At 43.3% G+C, this 26,654-nt stretch overlaps 1 protein-coding gene across 4 annotated transcripts; it reads left to right on the forward strand.

Annotated features, from left to right (window-relative positions):
- Positions 1-45: 45 nt before the first annotated feature.
- BNIP2 (BCL2 interacting protein 2) lies at positions 46-20,262 on the forward strand. 4 transcript variants are annotated; one of them, XM_083586981.1, is made up of 11 exons: positions 131-267; positions 3,651-3,778; positions 7,700-7,764; positions 8,810-8,974; positions 10,545-10,721; positions 10,816-10,918; positions 11,441-11,572; positions 13,546-13,632; positions 13,724-13,822; positions 16,038-16,073; positions 18,688-20,262. In XM_083586981.1, exons 2-11 carry the CDS (start codon positions 3,729-3,731, stop codon positions 18,734-18,736), a joined length of 963 nt encoding a protein of 320 aa, XP_083443107.1. In that variant the 5' UTR covers positions 131-267; positions 3,651-3,728; the 3' UTR covers positions 18,737-20,262. The 4 variants fall into 4 exon arrangements, 3 of the variants coding, with proteins under 3 accessions (XP_083443109.1, XP_083443107.1, XP_083443108.1); XM_083586983.1 differs by lacking the exon at positions 16,038-16,073 and having other exon boundaries at positions 46-267; XM_083586982.1 differs by lacking the exon at positions 131-267 and having other exon boundaries at positions 3,631-3,778.
- Positions 20,263-26,654: the final 6,392 nt, after the last annotated feature.

Below are 26,654 nucleotides of genomic sequence, written 5' to 3' on the forward strand. Positions count from 1 at the left end.
CCGCTCCGGAAATCGAAAGAGGACGTCGCTCGACCACCATAGAGATTCCGCGTAGCTGGGCTTGGGCGTGTTCCGCGCATGCGTCTGCCGGGGCGGGGCGAGTGGGCGGAGTCGAAGAAGCCCCGTTTTCTTTTCGCCTCGTCCGCTTTTTGGTGGCGCCGCCGCCGCTTCCTGTCCGGTGGCGTTTGCTTCCGGGGCAGGGTCGTCCCTTCAGGAACATCTGTGGGGGGAGGGCGAGGAAAGGCGGACCGGAACGGAGGGGGACTGGTGAGTATTGGGGCGGGAGGCTGGGGAGATATTATGGGATGGGGCGCCTGGAGGGGGGTTTAATTTGGGCGGGGGGGGGGTTAAGGGAACTTGACGCGCACAGAAGCTTCGGAGCAGGAAATGAGGGGGGGCTCCCTCTGTCGCTTCACATTCACCCCCCCCCAATAATCTGGATAGTTGTTGTCATTGCTTACGTATATCTGTTTATTCGTTGAAATACTTATAAAACTAGGAAGCGGGTAGGGTTGCCACCTTTGTTCTGGCAAAATACCGGACAGGGTGGGGCGGCTGGGGGCGGCCCCCCCCCATCTGTTACTGAAGTGACTTCAGTCTGTCGCAGCCTCACAGGATGATGCCCCTCTGGACTTCGTCAGGCAGGCACGCGCACACATGAAATTGTAAATGTGTCTGTGCTTGGCTACCCAGAGCTTAAATAAATACATGACCTTTCCCACAACCTTTCCAACACGTGCACTTGGAGAGAGAGAAGACCTGAAGAACAGGACAAAACTGTAACAATACAGGATGTAGCATTTTCCATTTTCCCTCTAAGTCATGAAGCTCACTGGGGGGACAGTCACACACACTCAACCTCACCTCACCAGGGTTTTTTTTGGGGGGGGCGCACTATGTAAGATACCTTGAGTTCCTTGGAGGAAAGGTGGGATAAAATTGTAACAACCTCCACTAATAATTATGGTTTGTATATTGGCTTGAATAGCTTTCACTGAAGTACTAAGTGCAATTTATTTAATTTCTATACTGCCCTTCAGCTGAGGATCATAGAGCAGTTTACAATATAGAAACACAAAAATATGTAGCATAGGTAAAGGTAAAGGGACAAAAACAATATACCCATCCACAGTTTGAAAAGCCATAGATTATACTCTTATGTGTTCACGTAGCCTGATCCTGTGCAAGCTTGCTTACCTGGAAGTAAGACCTGCTGAGCTGAATAGGGCCTGCTATTAAGCTTATATAAAATGAGTTTAAGTGTGAACATGGGGCAGGACAGGGGTTGTATGCAATTCTGCTGCATAAACAAAGGAATGAGATTTTGTGATCTTAAAGATGAGAAATGGGGGGCGGGGGACCCTGCAGGTTAAGAAGGAACGAAAACCTGGCTTTTAATGGAAATAATGTAGAAATAAAGGTAAAATTGAGATCTCATGACTATGGAGTGAACTAGGTTTAGCAATGGTGGGAATTGTGGGATTAGTGATGTGTATTTTTCAGCATAGTTAATTGCCTTTTGAGCTTGTCCGGTGTCACAAGAAAGGATATATGTTGTTCAGTTATTGAGCCAAAGTGACTTGTTCTGCATATCTTGGCTTCTTAGGATGAGTTTCAATATGAGTTTTGAAATTCTGCAATATTAAGAATGGCATTTTATGTAATCTTGTACAAAAACTCAAGCTATAATACCGTATTTTTCGCTCTATAAGACGCACCAGACCACAAGACGCACCTAGTTTTTGGAGGAGGAAAACAAGAAAAAAAATATTCTGAATCTCAGAAGCCTGAACAGCAAGAGGGATCACTGCGCAGCAAAAGCAGCAATCCCTCTTGCTGTTCTGGCTTCTGGGATAGCTGCGCAGCCTGCATTCGCTCCATAAGACGCACACACATTTCCCCTTACTTTTTAGGAGGGAAAAAGTGAGTCTTATAGAGCAAAAAATACGGTAATTTATCAGTGTTAAATGTGACTGAACTTGACAGCCTTGTATGTGATAGCCTATGCAGTTAGCTCAGTTCAGAGTGTCAAAATCCTATGGCTTATTAGGAATAACCACCAATGTTATTGTGACCTTTTCGTGAAGAATTAAATGTGATCCTCAAAGGAAAACAATTTGCACATCATATATTCAAAGTAAATGAATAACTTGCTATTTCACTGCTATAGCTTTGTGTTTTTTGTTCCTGGAGGCTGTTAAGTGAGTGTTTTATTAAGCAACAAGTTGTTGGGTTATGTTGTAAGGCACACAGCCAAAACACTATCTGTCAACTGCAAGCAACATTGCTTGTGATGTGTTGGGTGGAGTTGAGCAATTATGAAATCTTCAGCTTGGCTTCCTAGTTGGCAGCTTTAACTGTTCTCCTAAGGGTGCATACTGTGGAAGACAGGAGTGCCTGGTGTGCTCTGGTCCATGGGGTTACAGAGAGTCAGACACGACTAAACAACAAAAGGGCGCATAACTTGCTAGAATTTTTTCCCTTCAAGGTTTGCAAAGCCAGGCAATGGACTTTATTGGGGATTCTCCTTGGGAGGTGGGTTGTCTTTTGTTTGCCTAGCCTACTGGTCAAGCCAACCTACCTTCCTCAGACTTATCCTGGCAACCCCTGCCCCCAAGGAGTGTGTCAGCTTCATTGCCGTTGCCGTTGCTTGAAGCTGCCCAAGCGCCTTATCATACCAGTATCCAAGGTAATTCCTCTGGAAAGGCTGGTGGGGAGGTAGGAGGCTGGTTGGCTGCTCGGAGACACTCAAATCACTCTGTGGCAGCAGAATCCAAATCTCTGGCAATAATTTGTGTGTGCATGTAGGGTGGGTTGGCTGACTTTGCCCCAGGTGACCAAGGCTCTCTAGGTGCCATGGGAGGTGGTGGGATGGTAATCCTTCACACTTGCAGGGAAGTCTGGTCTTTTGTAAAAGGATGACACTGTACTGACCACAGCAGGTAGAACTGTTGAAGCTGCTCTTTCTACTGAAAGAGCATTTGGGATGTTGCCAGTGTAATGTGGGAGGTATACGTTGCCAAATCATAATTATGTAAACCACAGACATTACTAAATACCTCCATACTTCAGGACTGGTATTACTTAGTGACTTTCTTCCTTCATACGTAGTATGTCCTGGATAGTGGAGCTTACCATGAAAAGCGGAGAAAGTTTCAAAAAGTTGCATAAAACCACTCTTAGGGAACTTTCACATAAAATACCATATTTTTTGCTCTATAAGACTCACTTTTCCCCACCTAAAAAGTAAGGGGAAATGTGTGTGTGTCTTATGGAGCGAATGCAGGCTGCGCAGCTATCCCAGAAGCCAGAACAGCAAGAGGGATTGCTGCTTTCACTGCGCAGCGATCCCTCTTGCTGTTCTGGCTTCTGAGATTCAGATTTTTTTTTCTTGTTTTCCTCCTCCAAAAACTAGGTGCATCTTGTGGTCTGGTGCATCTTATAGAGCGAAAAATACGGTATGTAGTAGGTTATAGGATTGTTCAAACAAACCCATGTCTCTTTGCTTTGCCCTCAGATTTGTGTCCTCGTATTGCTGTTTCTCATTTATGTTACTCATCTGCTTATAGCTGTGATTCTTAGGAAGATAGATCAGCTCATGAGTACTGGAATTTCAGTTGCTGAGCAAACACTTTCAAAATACTTTGCAGTTCTTGCCTAAGATCTAACACGAAGCAAGAATTCTGGATCACGTAGAATCTGCATCAGCCATTGAGGCGACACTGAGGATGGAAGGAGTTGAACTTAAAGAAGAGTGGCAAGATGAAGACTTTCCAAGGTAAGGAGTAGCTGTGGCAGAGCTTGATTTGCTCTGGAACATATCTTCAGAAAGTGGAGTTTGGCTTGTCTCTGAAAGGTGTTTGTCAGTTGTAGCCAAGGGAGGTACTGCTTCCTGTGTGTTCATATGGCTCTGTAAGCCTCATCTGCCCTCTTTTTATGTTGGGGATATTTCACATATTCAGCTATGAATTTAAATTATATTATTTCAAAATCAGGCTCAGGAAAAATGTGCAGTTTATCTTTGTACATATCTTGTCTTGTGTACATACACACACTTGCCACATGATTTGAACCTGACTGCAGAGGTTCAGCATAGAGGTAATAACATTTTGCTTTACCATTTTTTTTTCAAACTGTGTCTTGAGATTTTAAAGAGCTTACAACTTTTCAAGGTCCTGAAGGAGTGTTTTACTCCAAAGCATGCTAACCTACAATTAAGAGTTTTGCGCCACTGAGCACTGGAGACTGTTCTCCATTTCATTTTGTTCATTTGAGGTCCTTCCCTCCCTGCTCTTTTTTCTGCCCTGCCCTGCAACTCTCCTCCTCACCTGATACAATGGGCAGGACATGCTTTCTTATTGCAGGATGGTCTGGCTCTGCCAAGGCTGATGCAAGCTGCTCACCAGCTGTTGCAGCTCTTTAGCCATTAGAGTTGGAATGCCAGTGTGCAGACATTCAGCCACCTTGATGGGCCATCTAGGTACAGGTTATGATTTTTTTAAAAATAGGAATCCTTCTGTGACTCATCAGGCTGAATTTTCTGCAGCACTCTGCAGCACACAATTTGGTGTGTGCCTAGCTTGCTCACTGACTACCACAAGGGTTGGTTAAATCCCAGTTGCTAACTCTTTGGGTTTTGTGTCTCATTTTGTAGAATTGTAGAGTGAGAAGGGAACCCAAGGGTCATCTAGTCCAACCCCTACAATACAAGAATCTTAGCTAAAGCATTCATGACAGATGGCCATCCAACCTCTGCTTAACAACCTCCAAAGGAGGAGAGTCCACCACCTCTTGTGGAAGTCTGTTCCACTGTAGAACAGCCTTTACCATCAGAAAGTTCTTTATGATGCTTAGTTGGAATCTCCTTTCTTATAACTTGAAGCCAATGGTTCTGGTTGTACCCTCCAGAGCAGGAGAAAACAAGCCTGCTCCAACTTTCATGTGATAGCCCTTCAGATATTTGAAGATGGCTATGATATCTCCCTCAGTCTCCTCTTTTCCAGGCTAAACATCCCCAACTCCTTCAACCATTTCTCATAAGACTTGGTTCCCAGAGCCTTGATCATCTTGGTTGCCCTCCTCTGCACACGTTGCAGATTGTCAGTATCCTCCTTAAATTGTGGTGCCCACAATATATGACATTGTTTGAAAAAGAGAAATTTCAGAATGAAACAGGTCTGTATGTGGTGAGAAAGGTGAAATATCTGGGGATTAATATGACATCTAAAAATGGGAACTTATTTAAAAATAATTATGAGAAATGCTGGTCAGAAGTGAAAAAAGATCTCGAAACATGGTCAAATTTGAAGCTTTCCTTGATGGGTCGAATAGCAGCTATAAAGATGAATGTATTGCCTAAAATGTTGTTTTTGTTTCAAACATTACAAATTGTGGACAAGATGGAATGTTTTAAGAAGTGGCAGAAAGATATTTCTAAATTTGTCTGGCAGGGCAAGAAGCCTAGGATAAAATATAAGATTTTGACTGATGCAAAAGAAAGGGGTGGCTTCGCCCTGCCAGACCTCAGACTCTATTATGAGTCAGCAGCATTCTGCTGGTTGAAAGACTGGCTGCTTCTGGAAAACACAGACATTTTGGATTTAGAAGGTTTTAACAATGTGTTTGGATGGCATGCATATTTGTGGTACGACAAGGTTAAAGCTCATAAAGCGTTTAAGAATCACATTGTTAGGAGATCTTTGTTTAATGTTTGGACTAGATATAAGGATTTACTGGAAAACAAAACCCCAAGGTGGTTGTCACCAATGGAAGCGAAAGCTCAGAAAAAACTCAATATGGAGGCCAGTTGGCCAAAATATTGGGAAATTTTGGAGCAAGAAGGAGATAGACTGAAATTGCAGAGTTTTGAGAAATTAAAAAACAAAGTCCGAGACTGGTTACATTACTTTCAGATAAGGGAGGCATACAATTTGGACAGGAAAATTGGCTTCCAGGTGGAAAAATCTAAATTAGAAACAGAAGTGCTAGAACCTAAAACTAAAATCATGTCAAAAATGTATAACTTGCTGCTGAAATGGAATACACAGGATGAAACGGTTAAGTCAGCTATGATTAAATGGGCACAAGATCTTGGACATAACATCATGTTTGCTGATTGGGAACAGTTATGGACCACAGGTATGAAATTCACGGCATGTAATGCCTTAAGAGAGAATATTATGAAAATGATATACAGGTGGTACATAACCCCAGTCAAGCTCGCAAAAATATATCACTTGCCCGATAATAAATGCTGGAAATGTAAGGAAGTGGAAGGTACATTTTTTCACCTATGGTGGACGTGCCCAAAGATCAAGGCCTTTTGGGAAATGATTTATAATGAAATGAAAAAGATATTTAAGTATACTTTCCTGAAAAAACCAGAGGCTTTTCTCTTGGGTATAGTCGGCCATTTGGTGCCAAAGAAGGACAGAATCTTTTTTATGTATGCTACAACGGCAGCAAGAATACTTATAGCAAAGCACTGGAAGACTCAAGATTTACCCACTCTGGAAGAATGGCAGATGAAGTTGATTGACTGTATGGGACTGGCAGAAATGACCGGCAGAATCCGCGACAAGGGAGAAAAGTCAGCAGAAGAAGATTGGAAGAAATTTAAGGAATATCTACAGAAATATTATAAAATTAATGAACTTTGAAAAGATGTTGGTTTGAACTTCGGTGGTCTCCAGCTGTTATGATAAAGATAATGGGGATTATAATTGTTTTTGTTACTAAATTTAAAAAAGTTGAGTGGAAAATAAGGTGATATTCTAAAAGGAATGTTAAGAGATTAGGATTTGCTGAATTAACAAATTGAACTAGAGAACAAGAAGGGGAGGTATGAGGAAGTCAAAGAAACATGTGACTGAAAACTGTTATTGAAACTGAATTGTTTTTAATATTTTTCTTTTTCTTTTTCTTTTTGTCTTTATATAAAATTGGAAAATTTAATAAATATTCATTTAAAAAAAAAATTGTGGTGCCCAGAATTGAACGCAGTATTCCAGATGTGGTCTGACTAAGGCAGAATAGAGTGGTACTATTACTTCCCTTGATCTGGACACTACTCTTGATGCAGCCTAGAATAGCATTAGCATTTTTTGCTGCCCATCCTATTGACTCATGTTCAGCTTGTGGTCCACTAAGACCCCTAGATGCTTTTCACATGTACTCCTAGTAAGCCAGGTGTCCCCCATCCTATATTTGTGCATCTGGTTCTTCCTGCCTAAATGCAGAGCCTTACATTTGTCCCTATTGAAATTAATTTTGGTAGCTTGCACCCAGTTCTCCAGTCTGTTACTGTTATTTTGAATTCTGATTCTGTCTTCTGCAGCATTAGCTACCCCTCCCAGTTTGGTGTCATCTGCAAATTTGATGAGCATCCCCTTAATTCCTTCATCCAAGTTGTTTTTTAAGATGTTGAACAACAACAGGCCCAGGACAGAACCCTGCAGAACCACTTGTCACTTTTTTCCAGGATGATGAGGAACCATTAAGAGTACTCTTTGGGTTCAGTCAGTCAATCAGCTACAGATCCACCCAAAGCTGGTGTCTGGATGCTGTGTGAGAAGTGATTGGGCACTGATAGAGATGTGAAAGATGGAGGGGGGTGAGGAAAGATTTTTCTACTGTGTCCCCCCCATCTCTACTGAGCACTATTCCTCATTGTTTCCTCTTTGTTTTTTTACTGTCCCAGACCTCTACCAGAAGATGACCATATTGATGATATGTCAGATCCTGCTGAAAGAGGGGACCAACCTGGTAAGTTTAGTATAAAGGAATATATGGTTCTACATATGACTTTGGACTTCAGTTCACATAATCCCTAGTCAGCATGGGAGGTGGAGTCCATTAGCATCTGGGGGACCACAGGTTTCTCATTCCTACTCTTACCCAGGGGTCACCCATGTGACCTGCAGGTGCCAGTGTGCCCATAACTTGGTAAAGGTGTAGGTAAATATCCCCTTAAAAATCAATAATGCCTGAGAAACTATTTGCTGTTCCTGCCCAGTTCCTGTTTGCACTGCCTCAGCCTCCTCTACATCGGTCACTCCCCCACTGCTGAAAACAGGATTGGGCATCTATCATCCCATTCATTCAGTACAGAGGAGATGTTCAAATGGCTTTTCTCTGGGAGCAAGTGCATTGGTGGCTGAGGCAAGTGCCTTTTCTCCACTGATGGGTGGCTGACAGGGGGTTATACTTGCACCATTTTGTGGTCCTGCATTCCCCGTGGGCCCCCCTCTGTTTTGTTGGCCACTTCTGATGCTGGGTAAATCAGACAGAAAATGAAACTGGAAAATAAACTGCTCTGGATTAAATATTCAAGGATGGAAGATACTATTTATTTGCTCAGATCTTTAAGGGACAATCTTCAGTCATTTTTTTATTTTTTACGTAGGAAAGTTTTGACTGTTTAACTGTAACAGAAGGCCACTACTCACTCTTCTGAGTGACTCCTGTTTGTCAAATAGTAGGAGCATAGAGGGCTGCCTTATACTAAATCAGACCGTTGCTCCATCTAGTTCAGCAGTGCATTAGTATATAATGAACTGTTTGCAGAACTATACACAGTATGTTAGCTACACCTCTTTAAAAAGGGCAATTGAAACTGTAGCATAATGCTTATGCTGTTTGTTTAAAAAAGTTTTCACTTACTAATGTTTGAGTTTGGTTTACATAGTCTTGGAGTATGCTTTCATCATTCTGTTTCTTTTAATAACTTAATCTGTATTTGGTGGGGGTGTATGGCCGTCACAGGCTTTAACATTTCTTATAGAATAAACTTCCCTTTTCAATTTATTAGAAGTGAATGGCAACAAAGTTAAGAAGAAACTATTGGCTCCAAATATAAACTTAACTCTGGATTGCAGTGAAGAATCAATTTTGTCTGACTTGGATGAGAGCGGGGATATTGATCTGGACGATATGGACACACCGTCTGAAAATAGCAACGAGTTTGAATGGGAAGGTAAGACTTGACTCTATCTAAGCCTTGTGCATATGTATTTCCTCTGTTTCTTTTGTCAGCATTGCTGATCAGTGGAGCTGTTCTGTGTGGTCACTTCTGTTTTCTGGTCACTTCATCTGTCGGCTGCTGTGGCCTGTTTGCAAGGATGATAAAAGTCCTCCATATCAAATTGTGTACAGCTGGCATGGGCAGAACTTTGGATCGTGTGATCTGCTTTTTTTTAAAGCTAGAATCTAAGGGCCCAGCAACCAGAGCCTGCTCACATCTGTCAGGTTGGGGTAGGACACTGTGGGCATTGCTGTGCCGGCTAGTAAAATGTATAGGGTGGAAGTTCTAAAAGCAGGTGGTAGTTAGTTGTTTTGTAATTGTATGCTTGTTTTTTTCAAACTGACATAGCTACCGCTTCGCTTCAAGGCTGCTAGTGGCGTCTTTAGTTTAATTTATAAACAAATGCTACTGATATGAAGGGGAACAGAAGTTATTTTTGCTCAGCACAGGATTTTCCAGCTGGTACAAAACTGACACTGATGCTAGCTCTTGAATCAATTGTGTACCAATGGTTCAATAGAGATTTCAGAAAGGGGCCTCTTTACTTCAAAGTTATTCAGTTGCTCAAAGCAAGAGACTAGACTTCAGCTTTGGTGCATCCTGCAGCATATTGCTTATTTGTATGAGCTTTTCAAATGTGGGGTGAGAAGTTCGCAGCTCTAGGTACTTAGACTTAGCAGTTTGCTGGGCTGAAGAGAGGTTGGAGTTGTTCGTTGTTGGAATAAGGTTTCTGTCTTTTCTCTTCTCTTTAATGCGGCTGTCTGCGTTTTCCTGGAAGGATAGTTTCCATTAACAACTCTGTCTTGGAAACAAACTACTAACATGCTGCAGTAGTTTTTTCACACCTCTGTGGTAAGGTTTGTGTTACTGAAATTAATTTGACAAAGCCGTGAGGATGATGTATTCTTCAGGACACTTCCCAAGTCCTGCTTAGTTTGGATTGAAATCTCTGTTTTGCATGTCTGCCACTAATCATTGTGTTGAGATGATTCACTAAAATCAATGGGGAAATAATAGGTGAAGGGTAGATATCTAGGGCTGTCAACTGATCAAAGGGTTTGGGCATTATCCTAATCCACAAACTGATTTGGAATATCAAAATAAGTGTTGTATTGAACCTATTGCGTATATGTAATCATTGCCTGATTAAAGGTATATCCACCTCAAGACTGTGGTCTCTTTTACAGGGGACAGCTCTGATTTACCAAAATAGATTCTTATCTGATCAGAGGACTAGTTGTTTAAGCTTCGATATATATTTACGGGATTGGAAAGGAATCACAGCTATGTTCTTTCCATTTAAAAGCAACTCAGCACAATCACTGCTTAACTGCTTAGTCAGAATGCAACCCAAACAATTTGTAGATACATTTCTTGACACTTCCTTCAATATAATGGGCACAAAACTTTTGAAGATTTGGGGCATACAGGGAAGCAACGAACCTACTTTGTCTAATCTGTGATTCACTGTAACAGTATTGTAATTCCTTTTTTAAAAACAAAAACAAAAATGTCTGAGCAGATGATCTTCCAAAGCCGAAAACTACAGATGTGATTCAAAAAGGATCGTTACAAGAATATGCAGCATCAGATGAAAAAGAGGAGGAACGGCGATGGCGGATGTTCCGGATTGGAGAACAAGATCACAGGGTGGATATGAAGGCAATTGAGCCATATAAGAAAGTTATCAGTCATGGAGGTGAGAATAGTGACAGTCCCCCACCCCCCTAAAAAAGAATTGCAGGATGCCTGAAGAAAAAGCATAACAATTAGATTTTTCTTCTTCTTTCTAGGTTATTATGGTGATGGGTTAAATGCAATCGTTGTATTTGCAGTTTGCTTCATGCCGGAAAGCGGGCAGCCAAACTACAGATACTTAATGGATAATCTCTTTAAGTGAGTTGTACTTGATGAATGCATGAACCTGCCTTATTCCAAGGCAGACCTCTGATCCCTGTGTTTCGTCCCATGTCAGAGGCACAATGCTTGCAAGTGGTGGAGGTGGAAGCAGACAGCAGGAGAGGGCCATTGTGGCCTTTTCTTGCAGGGACATGGGCTGGCCAGAGTGCTGGGCTAGATAGGCCATTGGTCTGATTGAGCAGGCCTCTTCTCATGATGATCTTTCCTTAACCCAACCTGAAGAAGCTTCTGCCTTAGCTCTTCCAAAGTCCTCCTACCCTTTTCACTGGGAGATGCCAGGGAATGCCTAGAGACCTTTTTCATGCCAAGCGCGTGACCTCTCAGACTACAAATACAATTTTGGCTTTCATTCCTGACTCAGTTTTACATGTTCCTTAAAAGGAACTGTTGCCTGATTAACAGAGCACAGGAGAGGGATGCAGTGGCCATAAGGGAAGTTGGTGGGGGGAGATAGCACAAGAAACCTCACTGTCTGTCTCTCCTCCCACCCCCAAACAGGTATGTTATTGGCACACTAGAATTGTTAGTAGCAGAGAACTACATGATCGTTTACCTAAATGGTGCAACAACACGGAGGAAGATGCCTAGTCTAGGCTGGCTCAGGAAGTGTTACCAACAGATTGATAGGAGGTAAGAAGAATTTGAGATGCAGCCAACTGCATAACACATGACAGTTCTTTTAAAGTGTGATTTACCGTATTTTTCGCTCTATAACACGCACCCGACCATAACGCGCACGTAGTTTTTAGAGGAGGAAAACAAGAAAAAAAATATTCTAAATGAAACAGTGGATGTATGATTTTTGTGGTTCATGCTGTGGCCACAGACATGTGATCTGACAGTGAGTTTGGAGTAGCCCAATGCAAAAATCCTGAGGATCCATGTGGATCCATGCTTTGTAACCACGTTTTTGCACCACTGCGGCCCCAGGCAACAGTGGGTGCGTGATTTTTTTGGTGCAAGATGTAGCCATGGACATGCTTTGTGATCTGATGGTGAGTTTGGGGTGACCCAGTGCAAAAATCCTGAGGATCCATGTGGATCCGTGCTTTGTAACCACGTTTTAAGTGGGGAGGGAAGGAAAAGCACTCAAGGGTCAAGGAGCACACGTGGGTGGGTGGAGAAGGATGCTGCTAATAATGCAGAAGAGGGGTTTAAGGGGAGAAGAAGCATGTGTGGCGTGGGTGGAGAAGGATGCTGCTAATAATGAAGAAGAGGGGTATAAGGGGAGAAGGCTCCTCTCCTCTCCCACTTTGCTCCTTTAAAGCAAGCAGGCTCTGCTTTTCTTCCTCCTCCCCGCTCATCCCCGGCTTAGCGAGCTGAAAAACTTTGCTGCTATGTAGCGAGCTGAGTGGGGAGGAGAGAGGGACAGAGAGCCTGCTTGCTTTAAAGGAACCAACCAGACAGGAGCCGCTTACACTTGTGTAAGCGGCTCCTCTCCTCTCCCACTTTGCTCCTTTAAAGAAGCAGGCTCTCTGTCCCTCTCTCCTCCTCACTCAGCGGCTCTTCTCCCACTTTGCTGTTTCAAAGCGAGCCACGGAGGAGGGAAGGAAGGGGAACCATGGATCCTCTGCTCACGACTGCAGCAGATCCCCCCACCACCCATAGGCATTCCCTCCATAACACGCACAGACATTTCCCCTTACTTTCTAGAAGGAAAAAAGTGAGTGTTATGGTGCAAAAAATACGGTACTTCTGTCAAGTGATGTAAGAAAGCTCTGTTGTCACATCCTTTGTGATTTGGGTTCCATACTCCCAGGGCAGAAGTAGTGCTGGTGCTTAAGCTGGCATGTTCTCATGAAGATAAAAAAAACCTATGAAAATGTGGTAGAGCCCATTTTTACACACAGTGTTGAGCATAGTTCTGAAGAAACTTTCAGAAGAGTGGACTATAGAACCTAGAAAGCTGTTTATACTGAGCCAGGATGTTGTTCCGTATCGTCTACACTGACTGCGAGGAGTTCTCCAGAGTTTAAGGCAGGAACCTCCCAGCCCTCCAAGGGGATGCAAGGGACTGTCTGCGTGTAAAGCAGATACTTTTCCGCTGAGCTACTGTATAGAATTGTTTCTGTTCTCTATCCTAGAAGGAAAAGTCATATTGGATACTACATGTCATTAGTGTCCATCTTGAATGTCTTGCTAGGCAGGTATCTTGCATTCTTTCAGCAGCTTGGATAACAGGGCGACTAAGCTCCAGTTTGGAGGCCTGAAACAGCCCCCAAAAACAAATGTCCCTGACACCCCCCTTTGTTCTGGCAACTAGGTTGAGAATGCAGGTTTATGGGTTCACCTCTGCCCTTGTCCCAGAATGGCTCTCCATTTCATTCCTGTCTCCTGCCCAGGAAACATGGCAAGAGCCTGTCTCTGCAGGTATGGGGACACACTCCCCTTCATTGTCTCTTCAAATCACCTGAGCATAACTGTGACTTTGCTATTTTAGTCTAAGTCTAATGCTGATCCAAGACTCACTAGGAGTTTCTTTCTGGCTTACACCTAGAGTAGAGAACTAGCAATGTTCAGTGTCTGCTAGTATCTAGGCTTTGTTATTTTCCTCTTGCTTCTCTTGTTGATTGCATCTTTTTAATATTTTGATTGAACTTTAGGTTAAGGAAAAACCTGAAATCATTAATAATAGTTCATCCTTCCTGGTTCATTAGAACACTTCTGGCAATCACAAAACCTTTTATTAGGTAACACCCATAATACTTACTTCATTTTTTCCAGTACTGGTATGTTTAGCATTTCAACAGTAACAGTGTCTTTTCTGTTCTTTTTTTCTAGCTCAAAATTCAGCCAAAAAATCAGATATGTCTTTACTTTGGCAGAGCTGGCTGAACTCGTCCCCATGGAATACGTTGGCATACCTGAATGCATAAAACAGTAGGTTGCTGGTTCCATGTTCATAATCCCAAAAATGAAGCATAAATACTCAGTAACAGAGCAATCCAAACTTTTAGGAAACAGACACCGCTATATGAAGAGCCCTGCCAGCTCACAGTGGCTATTACGAGGTTGAAGGAGCAGTGTTTTCCCCTGTGCCCAAAAATGATTCCAGCTGGCATAGTTGAGGGCCTTTTGTGCATGTGTGATTGTGTCCAGGGACAAGGGGGCTTGGGATCCTGTGACTGCATTGCAGGGGGTTGGACTAGATGACTCTTGGAGGTCCCTTCCAACTCTATGATTCTGTGACTTTGCTGCCACCTCTGACATGTCCACAACACACTCCATATTCAGCCTCACCACTGTCAGAGCGCCACCATTGTGCCAACAGCAGTGGTGGTGGTGTGAGCCACTACAGTGAGAAGCAGTAGATCTTTTCCTCTTCCAGTGGAGAATGAGGTCTGCAGCTTCCCTCCCCAAGTCTCCAGTCTTATACTTGGTTGGCACAAGCTCCATTGAACTCTATGGGGTTTACCTCTGGGTAGACATGTATATAACTGCACTCTGAGTTTTTTTAAAAGTTAAAATGTTTGCCTCAGCCAATATTTCCTCCCAGTGCAGCTGGTAGTCAAAGTGAAGGTACAGTATAAGTTGGGTTATCTGCAAGGAGGCATAATTATGTCCCGCAGCAATTGGTATTACTGCCAGAGCTGGTGTGGGGAAGCTATACACCTCCTAGATGCTGTTAGACTAACTCCTAGCAGCCTCAGTCAGGATGGCTGGTAGTCAGACATGACAAGGGTTGTTGTTCAGCCACATCTGAAGGGTGACATGTTTCTCCAGAGGGAGCAGAAGGACTTGGGGGCTGCCTCTGGCATGCCCCCTGGACTTTGGCCTCTATCTCAGTTCAGCAGTAAAATGTTGTGCTGCTTAGGTATATGATTTAGGGTTGGTAAGCTATGTAAAGCCCAAGACTTTAAAAGCCCTCCACCCACTGTGATCTCTGCTCAAGAAAATAACAGAATTATTACTCATTAATAACCCAGTGATATTGCCTTATGAACTTCCTTGAACCTAAAAGACATCTGGGGACTTAGAAAACACTGGTCCTTTGGCCTTGTGTGCAAAGGTAGCTTAGTGTGACCAAGAAACACAACTGGGACAGGGTGATAGGGGTGGGCTTGGTAGGGATGGGGGTGCCCTGGGTCAGAAAGCCCAGGTCTCAGAGAAGATAGAACGATCTGTTTATTACCTCTGTTTGTTCAGAGGTTGACAGCTTATCTATTGATGGTTTGTACTTATTTTGACTCACACGACACGTACACATGCCAAAACTCTTAGGATTGCTTTAATGGTTTTAAAGTGACCAACAGGGAAGCTGACTAAACAGTGCTGGGCAGCAAATGATCTGGTATGGGAACTGTAATTTGGAAGATCCTACAAATGAGACTTGCTTGTGCCAGTTTCCTAGTGACTCCCCCACCCCCACCCCATCTTCCAAGGCTGTTATAAGAGCATATGTCTGAGAGATTCCTGTTGTGTGACTAACCACTGCACCACAATGGCTCTCTTGGTTGCCAGACTGGGCTAGCCCAGATTCAAACCCTTACTCAGCCATGAAGCTCATTGGATGACCTTGGACAAAGCACTCTCTTTCTGCCTAATCTACCTCACAAGGGGAGTGGGTGCCCAGGTACTTTTTGGAGAAAGAGCAGGATACAAATGTGATAAGGATTTTATAATAGTAGTGTTTCCTATCACTTCCTATGTGCTTCACATACATTAAAAAACACAAGGCTGCCAATTTAGTAGACATGACACAAAAGGAAAATTGAATAGGGAGGGAAGAGGAAAGTTTTTGAGTAGCTCATCCTCTGCTGGCCAAATGAATGGGACCAGGTTGGTCTCCTCCTTGCCATGATGGCCTTCTTAGGACGCGGGGTTCAGCCTCCCAGTGGCCCTGGACAGAGGGCAGAGTGTGCCTCCCCTCATCTCTTCAATCCAACTGGCAGCTGGAGCAGAGTGTTCTTTTCATGCAGGGAGGGAGGCACACAGAGTGATTTACTACAGAGAAACTAAATGCCTTTACTTTTGTCCACCTTAGCATTATTGCGTAAAGCTCTTGCCCAAGACAGGTGCTGTTAGCTTCAAAACTGGATTTTGCTGGTATACGGAACTGCATCTTATTTACTAAAAAAACATTTTCCCCACTAAGGTATGAAGAAGAAAAATTTAAAAAGAAACCCAAAAGGTATATGCACATCTTGATCAGGGCTGTATCTAATCTAGCCAACTTTGCACTGTGCTGAATATTGGGATATATTTGGCTTGCTGGGCTGCCTGCTGCTTGTATGAACGAACATGCACCCATTGTGCCATCGTGTGTGTGGGTGTCTCTGGCTAGCTTATGCTGTGCTGTTCACATGTGCAAATGGCTCGTTGCTTCAGAAGGAAGCCGAGTAGCCAAAAGGCTAAAGCATTTGCTGTCTAATTACAGTGCTGATTGTCAAACCTAGAACTACAACAATTTTCCGCTTTAGGAAGTTGGAGAGCAATTGCTGCAAAATACATTCTTAACTCTAGGTGGAGAGTGACTGTGACTCAGCAGTCACTGAAGTTCAAAATGGCTTTAATTTGCATTGTCACAGTCTAAACTGGCTGAACACCATAAAGGGGAGGAGGGCTTTCTGCTGCCTGCATTTGTTATGTCTTTGTCTTTTTTCCTTTTGTCTTATCAATGCATGCTGGGGTTCTCTGGTGCTCAAGAAGTGCATGGCCTGCTAATAAACGTATCTCAGCAACTTCTTCCCTTCACAAAATATTGTCCAGTCCAGAGCACCAACTGCTACTCTTGCCACTAACAATTTCACTTGATCCAGAATGTGCCCATGCTGTATAATGATTCCAAATGCCTATTTGTGAAGATTATTTTTTTGGGGGGGAGGGGTTGTACCCTTGCAAAGAAGGGAGCAAACTGCTACTTAGCAAGACAGACCTACTCTCTCTTCAGAGCTATATCACAAAACAAAAGGATAAACCTGGGAAGGGGCTATGTGTACATCAGGATTCTGAAACAGATTGCAAAGATGCTTTCCCACATTTAATTCAACCCTTTGTAGCATTTGAAGGAATTTGGGCAGCCAGTCTGTATGGGTTGCACACAAGGTTTTTGCATCAGGCACAGCATTGCTTTGAGGCAAAGCTCAGCTTTTGGTGTCTGAACTGCCCAGCAGTGCTGCCCTTTCCCCTTAAAATGAAACTTGGACTACATTTAAAATGAGCTCACTGAAATCCACTGCTCGTTTGCTGTGTTGGTCTTTGCCTCCACAACTGCCATTCATTGACCCGGTTTGCATGTAATGTCACGCCGTGGCTGAGAGTGAGTGTACTCAAGGGAAGGCCACAGGTGCTTTGCTTCTCTCCTGGTCCTGCTGCTGTGGTGGAACCCTGAGCTAAGCCATGGTTTTTCATAACATTTGCATTCATACCTGTGCTTATAGTTTGTCTTTCTCCTGATGAACCATGGGCTGCAGCTAAGGTTTGATTTTTGGGAAGGTGTAGAGCGGCCACAGTTTCTAATGGGAGTATCTGCATGCTTATGCATTCACGCTTAGCCATGGTTTGACTTAATGCTGCATGCAAACTGGGCCTTTGACTTAACACACAGACCCCCAATAAACTTCCCACTGTTGTGGAGGAGGAGGTTCTTCACCATGGCTTAAACCAGGGAGAGGTGGAATAAGAGATTTGATACCATTTTCTTGGAGAAGTGAAGGGTTTCAAACGTTGATATTTGGAAGACCTCTGATTTGCTGCTTCTGCCTTTCCTCTAAAAATCTGACATAACTTAAACATTAAACTTCACCACCAACTGTGGGAAGGAGAGGGAAATACATGTGAGGAAGAGAACAGGCTTCATACCAAATCAAATCATTAGCTCATCTTGGTCAGTATTGCCTACACAGGCTGGCAGTAGCTCTTTAAGATTTAAGGCAAAAGACATGCCCAGCCCTATCTGGAGGTGCTTGTGATTCTGCACGCAAAGCAGGTGCTCTGTCTCTGAGCTGCAGATGCCCAGCCCTGTCCCAGCAGGACGGGTTAGAAACTTGGTATGGATGCAACAGTTCCAAAACTTGGCATGCCTCATTGGCTGCCTATCAGTAAATTAAGAAATTAGAGTTTTTCCAAGGCAAAAATACCCTTTATAAAGTTGACTTACTTGGAGCCCTAGACATCTAGATATGCTAACTGTAAGGAACGTTTCACACCACTATATGCTGGCCAAGCTGAGTTTGCCACAAGAGTCTACACTCAACATGGAGCTCCATCGACCCCAAGTACATGTTGAGCTAACAGGTAGAGATGTCATTATACACAAACTACTAGGGATTTCATTCAGTAGGGTCACGTCCAATGATTCAGTTCTGTGTGGTTGTAGGTCTTGGTCTGAATAAATTGAGGATAAATGAAGGAAGTGGTATCTTCACTGCTTTTTTCCTGGGGGGACGCAGGGGGACGCATACCCCAAACATTTTGTGAATCTAAGTTTGGCCTCATTGAGGGGCAGTATTTCAATATGAGTAGGAAAATGAGAGTACACCAAAACATTTTTTAAAGAAAAAAAGCACTGGGTATCTTACTGTATTGTGGTCTATTTTTTCATTTTCCTGTTAATTGTCATTTTTAAAAAGTCACATTGTATTCTCCTTATAAGTTCTAATTCATTATTCTGGGGGGAAACCTGCTGCTCTACTTGTGCCTAACAGTTTTGCTGCAATTGCAAAGTAGTAAGCATTACTCTCCCCCCACCAAAGAATTAGAGTTTAACATTTCACTCCCCCCCCCCCCTTCTGTCTGATGAGCAGAATTGACCAAGAGCTTAATGGGAAACAGGAGCAGAAGACCGAACAGTAAAGTATTTTATTTTATTTCTGGTGTGTTTTGGAGTCCAACCAAGACTGAAGAAAGTGCTGATGGAATGACGTCTTGCATGTTCAAAACCTGTTTGGAGGAGGAGGAGGAGAACTGCCTGCCTCTGGACTTTTACCTGATGGACTACTCGCTGCTGAATGAATTTCCAAGTCCAGGCTAGACGTTGACACTTCATAGCTGCCTGTTCTGTACTGCAGTATCGCAAAGCATCATAGGAAGCACCCATGGTTTATTTTTTAATCCTAAATGATGCTTAGTAAATATTTATATGCTTAAATGTTAAGGAAAGAGATAATATATATTTTTATGACTTCTCAAAACAGTTATAATGTTTATCTGCAAAACCCTCGCGGGTAAGCCATGCTATAAATGACTGTTTCATTTATTTGATAATAAAAGTGCATGGCAATTTCCTATAAATGGTCAAACACTTCTTGCCAGACCGAAAGAAAAGCAAATCAACATGACCTCGTTGATTAGCTGAGCTAGCAAGAGCCCCTCGATTTTCTTGCATAAACACGGAGGTCCTTTTGTTTCCCATGTTGGGTGTGTCCTTGGCACAAAAAAGACACTGCCTGAGTCGTCTTAGTTTCTTTGGCCAGAGGGCTTTTTATATTTGGTCTGGAGTGGCTGCGCTTCTGAAACAGATGGATATTCTGAAACAAGGAACTAAGAATGCTTAGATGTGCATGTGTTAGAGCCCTAATTTCCAGATTGAGTACAAAGAACCGTATTGGTATAGGTGAGCCACCCTTGGAACAATAGGTGCCTTCCAGTCAAGCTGGAGATCAAGGTTGGAATTGCATTTTGTAAGGAACCCCCAAGTGGTGTGCCCCCTCCTGCAATGTTGAAGTCCCCCCTCCCCCATGACATGCAGTACACCTTTTCTCATATCCTGATGTCACTCTGGCTTTCTTGCTCACCAGTAATGTAGGTTGGAGAAACTCGCAGCATGTTGGCATCAGGATATGGTTGGTGTGGTGAATTGCCTGCTGTGGAGACGGAAAGCTTGGCACAAGTGTGTACTTGGTGACAGCCCTCTGCTGCTTGTGGGCCCCCTCTGGGTGCTTTGGCTCACAGCTCCCATCAGCCCCAGCCAGCAGGCTTTGTGGCCAGAAAAGGCTCCCATGCACCTTTCACAAGCACTAAATTCACTTTATGTACTTTTTTTAAAAAAGGAGTCTCTATATGTATATAAATTCTGCATGTTCTGAAGCCTTTTCACGTGTGTGCAGAAATTGGCTGCGCTTGTGCGGCGGGATCTATAAACTGCAGACCTAAGCATATGCACTAATTCCTATAGGTTAATCCTCAAAGCAGTTGCCTTGTAGCAGAGATCTTAACACACACTTTGCTGACCATGGAAGACATGGTTTTTAAAAAAGTTTTTGTTTATTCACAACACCGTTGAAAACACCCTTTTGTCTCCAAACTGTTTACTTGGAAATGCCGCCCTTGTGTCAGTATATGAACTTAGTCAATAAATAGTGTTTTTACAAAAAGGACAATGCGTTTTAATTGGGTGTTTTTCTTACATAGAGTTCTGGCACTCTTCAGAGTATGTGTTCACAGTTAAAGTGGTGGTAGGTGTGAGTTACTGTCAAGATCCATTGATTCATCAGAGGCTCTTGTGCACCCTGGATCTTAATGTAATGCCGCCTTGTTGGAAATGAATGCTGCTTCTCCATTTATCCTGGAGGGGGGAAGAGTTACCTAAAGGAATTGCAGGACAGTTTTCCTGTGTTGACGCTTATGATGCCTGCTATTTGAGGTGGCAGAAGAGCCATTCTGCAGAATGGAAAACCTATGTCTAGATGGACGTTATACACTGACTGTTGCGCTTGCTGTTTGGAAATCAGAAAAAACTTGTGGTATGGTATGGTTTATTTATATACCACTTTTTAACTCAAGGCTCCTAAAAGCAGTGAACAACAATATACCGTATATTAATGCAAATAATATATATGATAAATACACACTGTATCAATCAAAACAAAATAGCATCAGAATTCAGCCATGAATACAGATCATGTAATAGGACTTGATTCTCATGAGGTGCAGTGCACTGGAGATCGCAGAAATATTCCATTCTACTTTGGTTCTTTGCGAGAGCAAATAAGTCACCAGAATATCCTTGTCGGCATTTCTTTTTACTCATCATAATAGTCAGAACCTCTCAAGCTTGGCTGTAGGAATGGGGAATCTGTGGTCCTCCAGATGTTAGCTGTGCTGGCTGAGGGTGAAGGGCATTGGGAGTCCAGCAACACTCCTGCTCTGTTGCTTAACTTGATGGGGATTTTAGCAGGTAGCCTTAGAGCAGGGGTCAGCAAACGTTTTCAGCAGGGGGTCAGTCCACTGTCCCTCAGACCTTGGGGGGGTGGACTATTTTTTTTTTTAAATGAACAAATTCCTATGCCCCACAAATAACCCAGAGATGCATTTTAAATAAAAGGACACATTCTACTCATGTAAAAACACGCTGATTCCCAGACCGTCTGCAGGCCGGATTTAGAAGGCGATTGGGCCATATCCGGCCCCGGGCCTTGGTTTGCCTACCCATGCCTTAGAGTGAAGGTGGTTTGATTATCCAGGTCCTGCATCCCTACCTGTAGCCCATTGAAAACCTCCTGAAGGCCAGAAGACCCTCTGGAGTGGCGTTCAAGTGTAGTGTGAGGGGTGACAATAAAAAGGAAAGCCAGAACTTCCTGTAGACACACTTGTTTCTCATCTGTTTTACAGCTTCGTAAGGGCTGGTGTTTTGTTCTCTGTTGTGGCATGCTACAAGACACCTGGAATTTAGAACAGTTTGCCTTTGGAAAAGGTTGAAACAAATAAAATAAAATAATAAAAAAATTCCTTCCAGTAGCAGCTGCACACAAAAGCTCATGCCAGTAACTAACTTAGTTGGTCTCTAAGCTGCTACTGGAAGGAATTTTTTTTATTATTTTGTTTCGACTATGGCAAACCAACCGGCTACCTACCTGTAATTTGGAAAACGTTGACACTTTTCTCCTATGCAATATGCTTGCACAAAGTAAAACCAGTGTCTGGGGCAGTATGCAGTGAATGGCAGTTGCTGCAATTCAGAAGCAGAGAGAGTGTTGTTTCATGTCCTGTTTGTCGGCTTCCCAGGAGCACCTGGCTGGCGGCTGGAGATTAGGATGTCTGCCTGGATGGGTCTTTGGCACGATGCAGCAGGGCTCTTCTGTTCTTCTGGCTTTAGGTGGCCTCTGCATAAGTAAATGAGACTTGCATCACCAGTTTTCCTTGCTCTAAAGAAGAAGAAGAAGAAGAGTTTGGATTTGATATCCCGCCTTTCACTCCCTTTAAGGTGTCTCAAAGCGGCTAACATTCTCCTTTCCCTTCCTCCCCCACAACAAACACTCTGTGAGGTGAGTGGGGCTGAGAGACTTCAAAGAAGTGTGACTAGCCCAAGGTCACCCAGCAGCTGCAGGTGGAGGAGCGGAGACGCGAACCCGGTTCCCCAGATTACGAGACTACCGCTCTTAACCACTACACCACACTTGCCCCCACCACACTGGGGGCAAGTAACTTCAGAGCTCCAGTTCACATGCAGGCCTTGGCGAGCTTCAGCCTCTTGTAGGAATCTTGTTGGCACTGAAATCTTTTAACAAGCCCAGCCAGTTGTAAACCAGAGATACTTAGAAATCCAAAAGCTTTGACGAGGCATCCCTGCTTTTAAATAATCCGTAGAAGGGATGTGTGGGTGGTTAAAAAAAAAGTGCTAGCTTTCACTAACTTGCTTTGAAAACTTCTTAATTGTTTTATATTCAAGACAATCTTAAAGTGATATACATAATATGCATACAATACATGGTAAAATATTACTATAAATAATCAAATAATAGCCTATTAAAATAACATACAAGCCATTCAATAATACCCACAGTTTCCCTCAGTACAAAATCCCAACCAGTTATTTTGTATAACAAGGAGGACTGGCCAGAGGACAATTCCTACAGCCTCAGAATTCAAATAAAAGCAATATCTGGCCTGGCCTGGGGCAGCACGTTCCCATCCTCCCTGCCTCACACCTGGGAACATAGGTAGCTCTGTGCCAATAAGGCTCAATGAGCATTTGTGTATCTAGATTGAAAGGAGGCCTCAGAGAAAGTGAATGTGCAGTAACCACACTGCTCTTAAAAGAGAACTTTGGGAATTTCACAACTGGCATTGCAGCATCACACTTTGGGCTAACATGGTGAAATGTTTGTGCATTGTCATGGAGATGTTAATTAACTCCTACAAAGACATAAGTGGCAGGAGGTTTAAAGTTTTAAAAACTAATTGTTTTGTACGCTTCTCAGATTTATTTCAGCTACAGTTTTGCTTTGTTTTTGATTTAGCTCTTAGGGAATATTATTGGATTTTGTTGTGTTGCTGTGTGACACCAGGAAGGTGTTGTTGTCTGGGGATGGCCAATATGGCTGCTTTCTGTTTCCAGAGAACCTTACACAGCAGGCGAACCTGACCATGGGATGGGGCAAAGAGCACATCCTGAGGGCAGCACAAGCTTCTTTTGAAACCACAGGCCAGTCAGAAAGTATCTCTTCCTTTATTTTTGACCAGAATATTCAGTTGCTGCTGTCAGGCCTACGAGACAGATGGAGATGAAGGAATGTTTTGAACAAGAAGGTTAATATGAAGTACTTCTAAAGTACTGCAAATGATTGCTGTTGAGTGGATTTATTTACTTGAATATAAATAGTGGGGTTTTTTAATGTTGGTATTCTGTATATTTGCTGTTGGGGTATGATGAAAGCAATCTGTATGGTGGGGTACTGGAGTTATGAAAACAGTTTGTGGTAGAAAAAAGGAAGTTTTAAGAAAACCTATTACTATGTGTAATACAGTGGTACCTCGGGTTACAGACGCTTCAGGTTACAGACTCTGCTAACCCAGAAATATTACCTGGAGTTAAGAACTTTGCTTCAGGATGAGAACAGAAATTGGGCTCTGGTGGCGCAGTGGCAGCAGGAGGCCCCATTAGCTAAAGTGGTGCTTCAGGTTAAGAACAGTTTCAGGTTAAGAACGGACCTCCGGAACGAATTAAGTACTTAACCCGAGGTACCACTGTATAGGTAACCTCTGCAGAAAAGGGTAGTCTCTTTTTCTGAGCCATGCTGTGGCATACAGTATGCTCACAACTTACGTGGGAGTTATGTTCTGGGGATCACACCTAAAGCGAATTATACACAACTGTGTATAGTCAAAGCCCATTGGGTTTAATGGTGGGTGCGACTGCCAAAGTCCTTTTTTGGGAACCCCACCCCCTTCCACCCCCCCATTTCATTTTATTTCTTTGCCACAAATATAAAGCTGAATGTGCTCAAGTAAGTTAAATGTGTGCAAGTTGCAGGCATCCTGTACTTAAAGCCAAGGTGATTGTAAACCATTCTGCCATTTTAGGTCTTAAACCTGACAGAAATGGGCAGAAGGGGGATGCTTCTTTGGTGCTGCTATGAATACAGTCCATGCAAACATATTCTAAAAGCAGGAGACATCCTTTTAGAACTGTGTCTTGTTTTGTTAGTGTTCATGTAAACATTTAGCAGGTTAGATGATAGATTGTCTAAAACTCATATGATTCGTGTAAAATACTTCCTTAGATGAGAAGCAAAAATTACCTGCTGTGGTTTCCTTCTTCCTCTTCCCAATGGGAGACAATTCTCTGTAGAGCCATTGTTTGGAGCTGACAGCAGTCAGGAGACCTCTCTTAATAAATGGCTGTTTGAGGAAACAAAATCATGATGATTATTTTTGAACATAATTCCTCAAATGGACCATTGTGGAAGCTTTTGTTTTGATTAGAATGTTAGAAGAAATACTTCCATTTCCTGGCAAGAGTACATTTCCATTTCAACTGTGCAAGAGTACAAGGCAGCCATGCCCAAGATCCTTTCAGTGAAAGTTACCTGTCACTTCTTACTCACTGCTTTCCATTTAAGACCCTGAACTGACTTAAGAATAACACGTATTAAAAGCATTTTCAAATTCAATATTGATACAGACTCAAAAGTATTGTTGGGAAAGGGAGGTCTTAAATAGATATTGAAAAGACAGTAAGGACAACACCCATCTGATACATTGTATTTATACATGCTGTTTGTTCATCAATGAAATGTCAGACGGGTGATGCCATTCATGCTGCCCTGGGATAGCTGTGGGAGAAGCTTGGCGAAAGGATGAGTACCAGTTGGTTGTGCTGACCTTAGAATTAGCAGACCCAGCCTAGGGTCTGTATCCAATGTTCTTTATTCACTAGTGCAAGGTTGGGTTTTAATGGTGCACAAACATCACAGTGCAAAAAGTTTCACCCATAGAACAATTATACTGCTAGGTGACTTTAACTCAGTGCTACATCGTCCAGCCCAGACACTGAAGTTCAGCTTTGAGGGCCTTCTGGCAGTTCCCTCACTGTGAGATGTGAAGCTACAGTATACCAGGCAGAGGGCCTTCTTGGTCGTGGCACTCACCCTGTGGAATGCCCTCCCATCAGATGTCAAACAGATAAACAACAAGATGTCTTTTAGAAGACCTCTGAAGGCAACCCTGTTCAGGGAAGTTGTTAATGGGGGAGGGGAGGCAAACCTGGAGACCTCAGGTCAAACCTCAAAGTCTAGCAGCTGTACTATGGTATTTGCAAAGGCCTATGCAAAGTGCTGTGTGCCTGGCTTCACAAAAACTTATTTGTGGCACTCCTAAAATTTCTATTGATGGATCTGCTAGGAAGACTGACCTGCAAGGGGTCAGAGGAGAGGATGTTTGTGTGTCTTTATTGTGATTTATTGTTGAATGATGATTTCCCTGTCCCAACAAAATTGCCACAATTCTGCTTAAGTGGCTGGGGGGTGGGCAGGGGCGAGGGGAGACACCTGCCATTTCTGCAGGCCCTGCAGAGTTTTCCTTCTGCCACAGGGTGGCAGCCAATCTCTGAAAATTGGGAAATCACAAAGCTGGATTCAGTTGTAACCTGGAAAACAAGCAGCAGAATCTGTCAAGAGCTTCACCGGTACAAATGTGGAATAGTTCTGCTTTGGCTACATTGGATAAATGTTGCCAAAATTTCATGCTTTATGAGCCTAAACCTATTTACCCAGAGGTATGGCCTGCTATCAGATATATGTGGGGATTGCAGTTGTCAAGCTTAAAGGTGTCAAGATTAAATCAAAATACATATTGGACAGCGATTCTGTGCACAACTGGAAGTAAGTGCCAGTGAACTCAGTAGGACTCAGGACTAATCCAGCCAAGATGGATTAAGAATAACTTGCAGAATTACCATATATACTCGAGTATAAGCCAACTTTTTCTGCACATTTTTTAATGCTGAAAAAGCCCCCATGGCTTATACTCGAGTGAGGTGGCGGTGGAGCCCTTTCTTGCTGCCAGTCCCACCGCCGCCTGCCTCTCGCAAGGGCAGGCACAGGAGCCGTGGCTGGGAGAGGTGCTGTGCTGCGCCGTGCCTCTCCTATGCCTGCTCTTGTGAGTAGCAGAGGTGGCAGCGGAGGGACGAGTGGCCCGAAAGGAGCCCTTTGCTGCTGCTTGTCCTTCCTCCGCCGCTGCCGCCACCACCAGCTTTGTGGTGTGGTGAACTGGCTTATACTCGAGTCAATAAGTTTTCCCAGTTTTTTGTGCTAAAACTAGGTGCCTCGGCTTATATTCCGGTCAGCTTATACTCGAGTATATACAGTAATTTGATGCTCCTTCAGAGAGGAACCTTCCCTTTGTGGTACTTCGCTGCACAATACATAATTGGCTCCCACAGGGTGTGGTGATGGCTGTTAACCTGGATGGCTATAAAAGGGGATTAGACAAAAGGGGATTATGGTAGATATAAAAGGAGAAGGGAAGTCTGTCAGTGCTATTAACCGCGATA

Source organism: Podarcis filfolensis (assembly GCF_964270895.1).
Source record: "Podarcis filfolensis genome assembly, chromosome: 14".
Lineage (NCBI taxonomy): Eukaryota > Metazoa > Chordata > Lepidosauria > Squamata > Lacertidae > Podarcis > Podarcis filfolensis.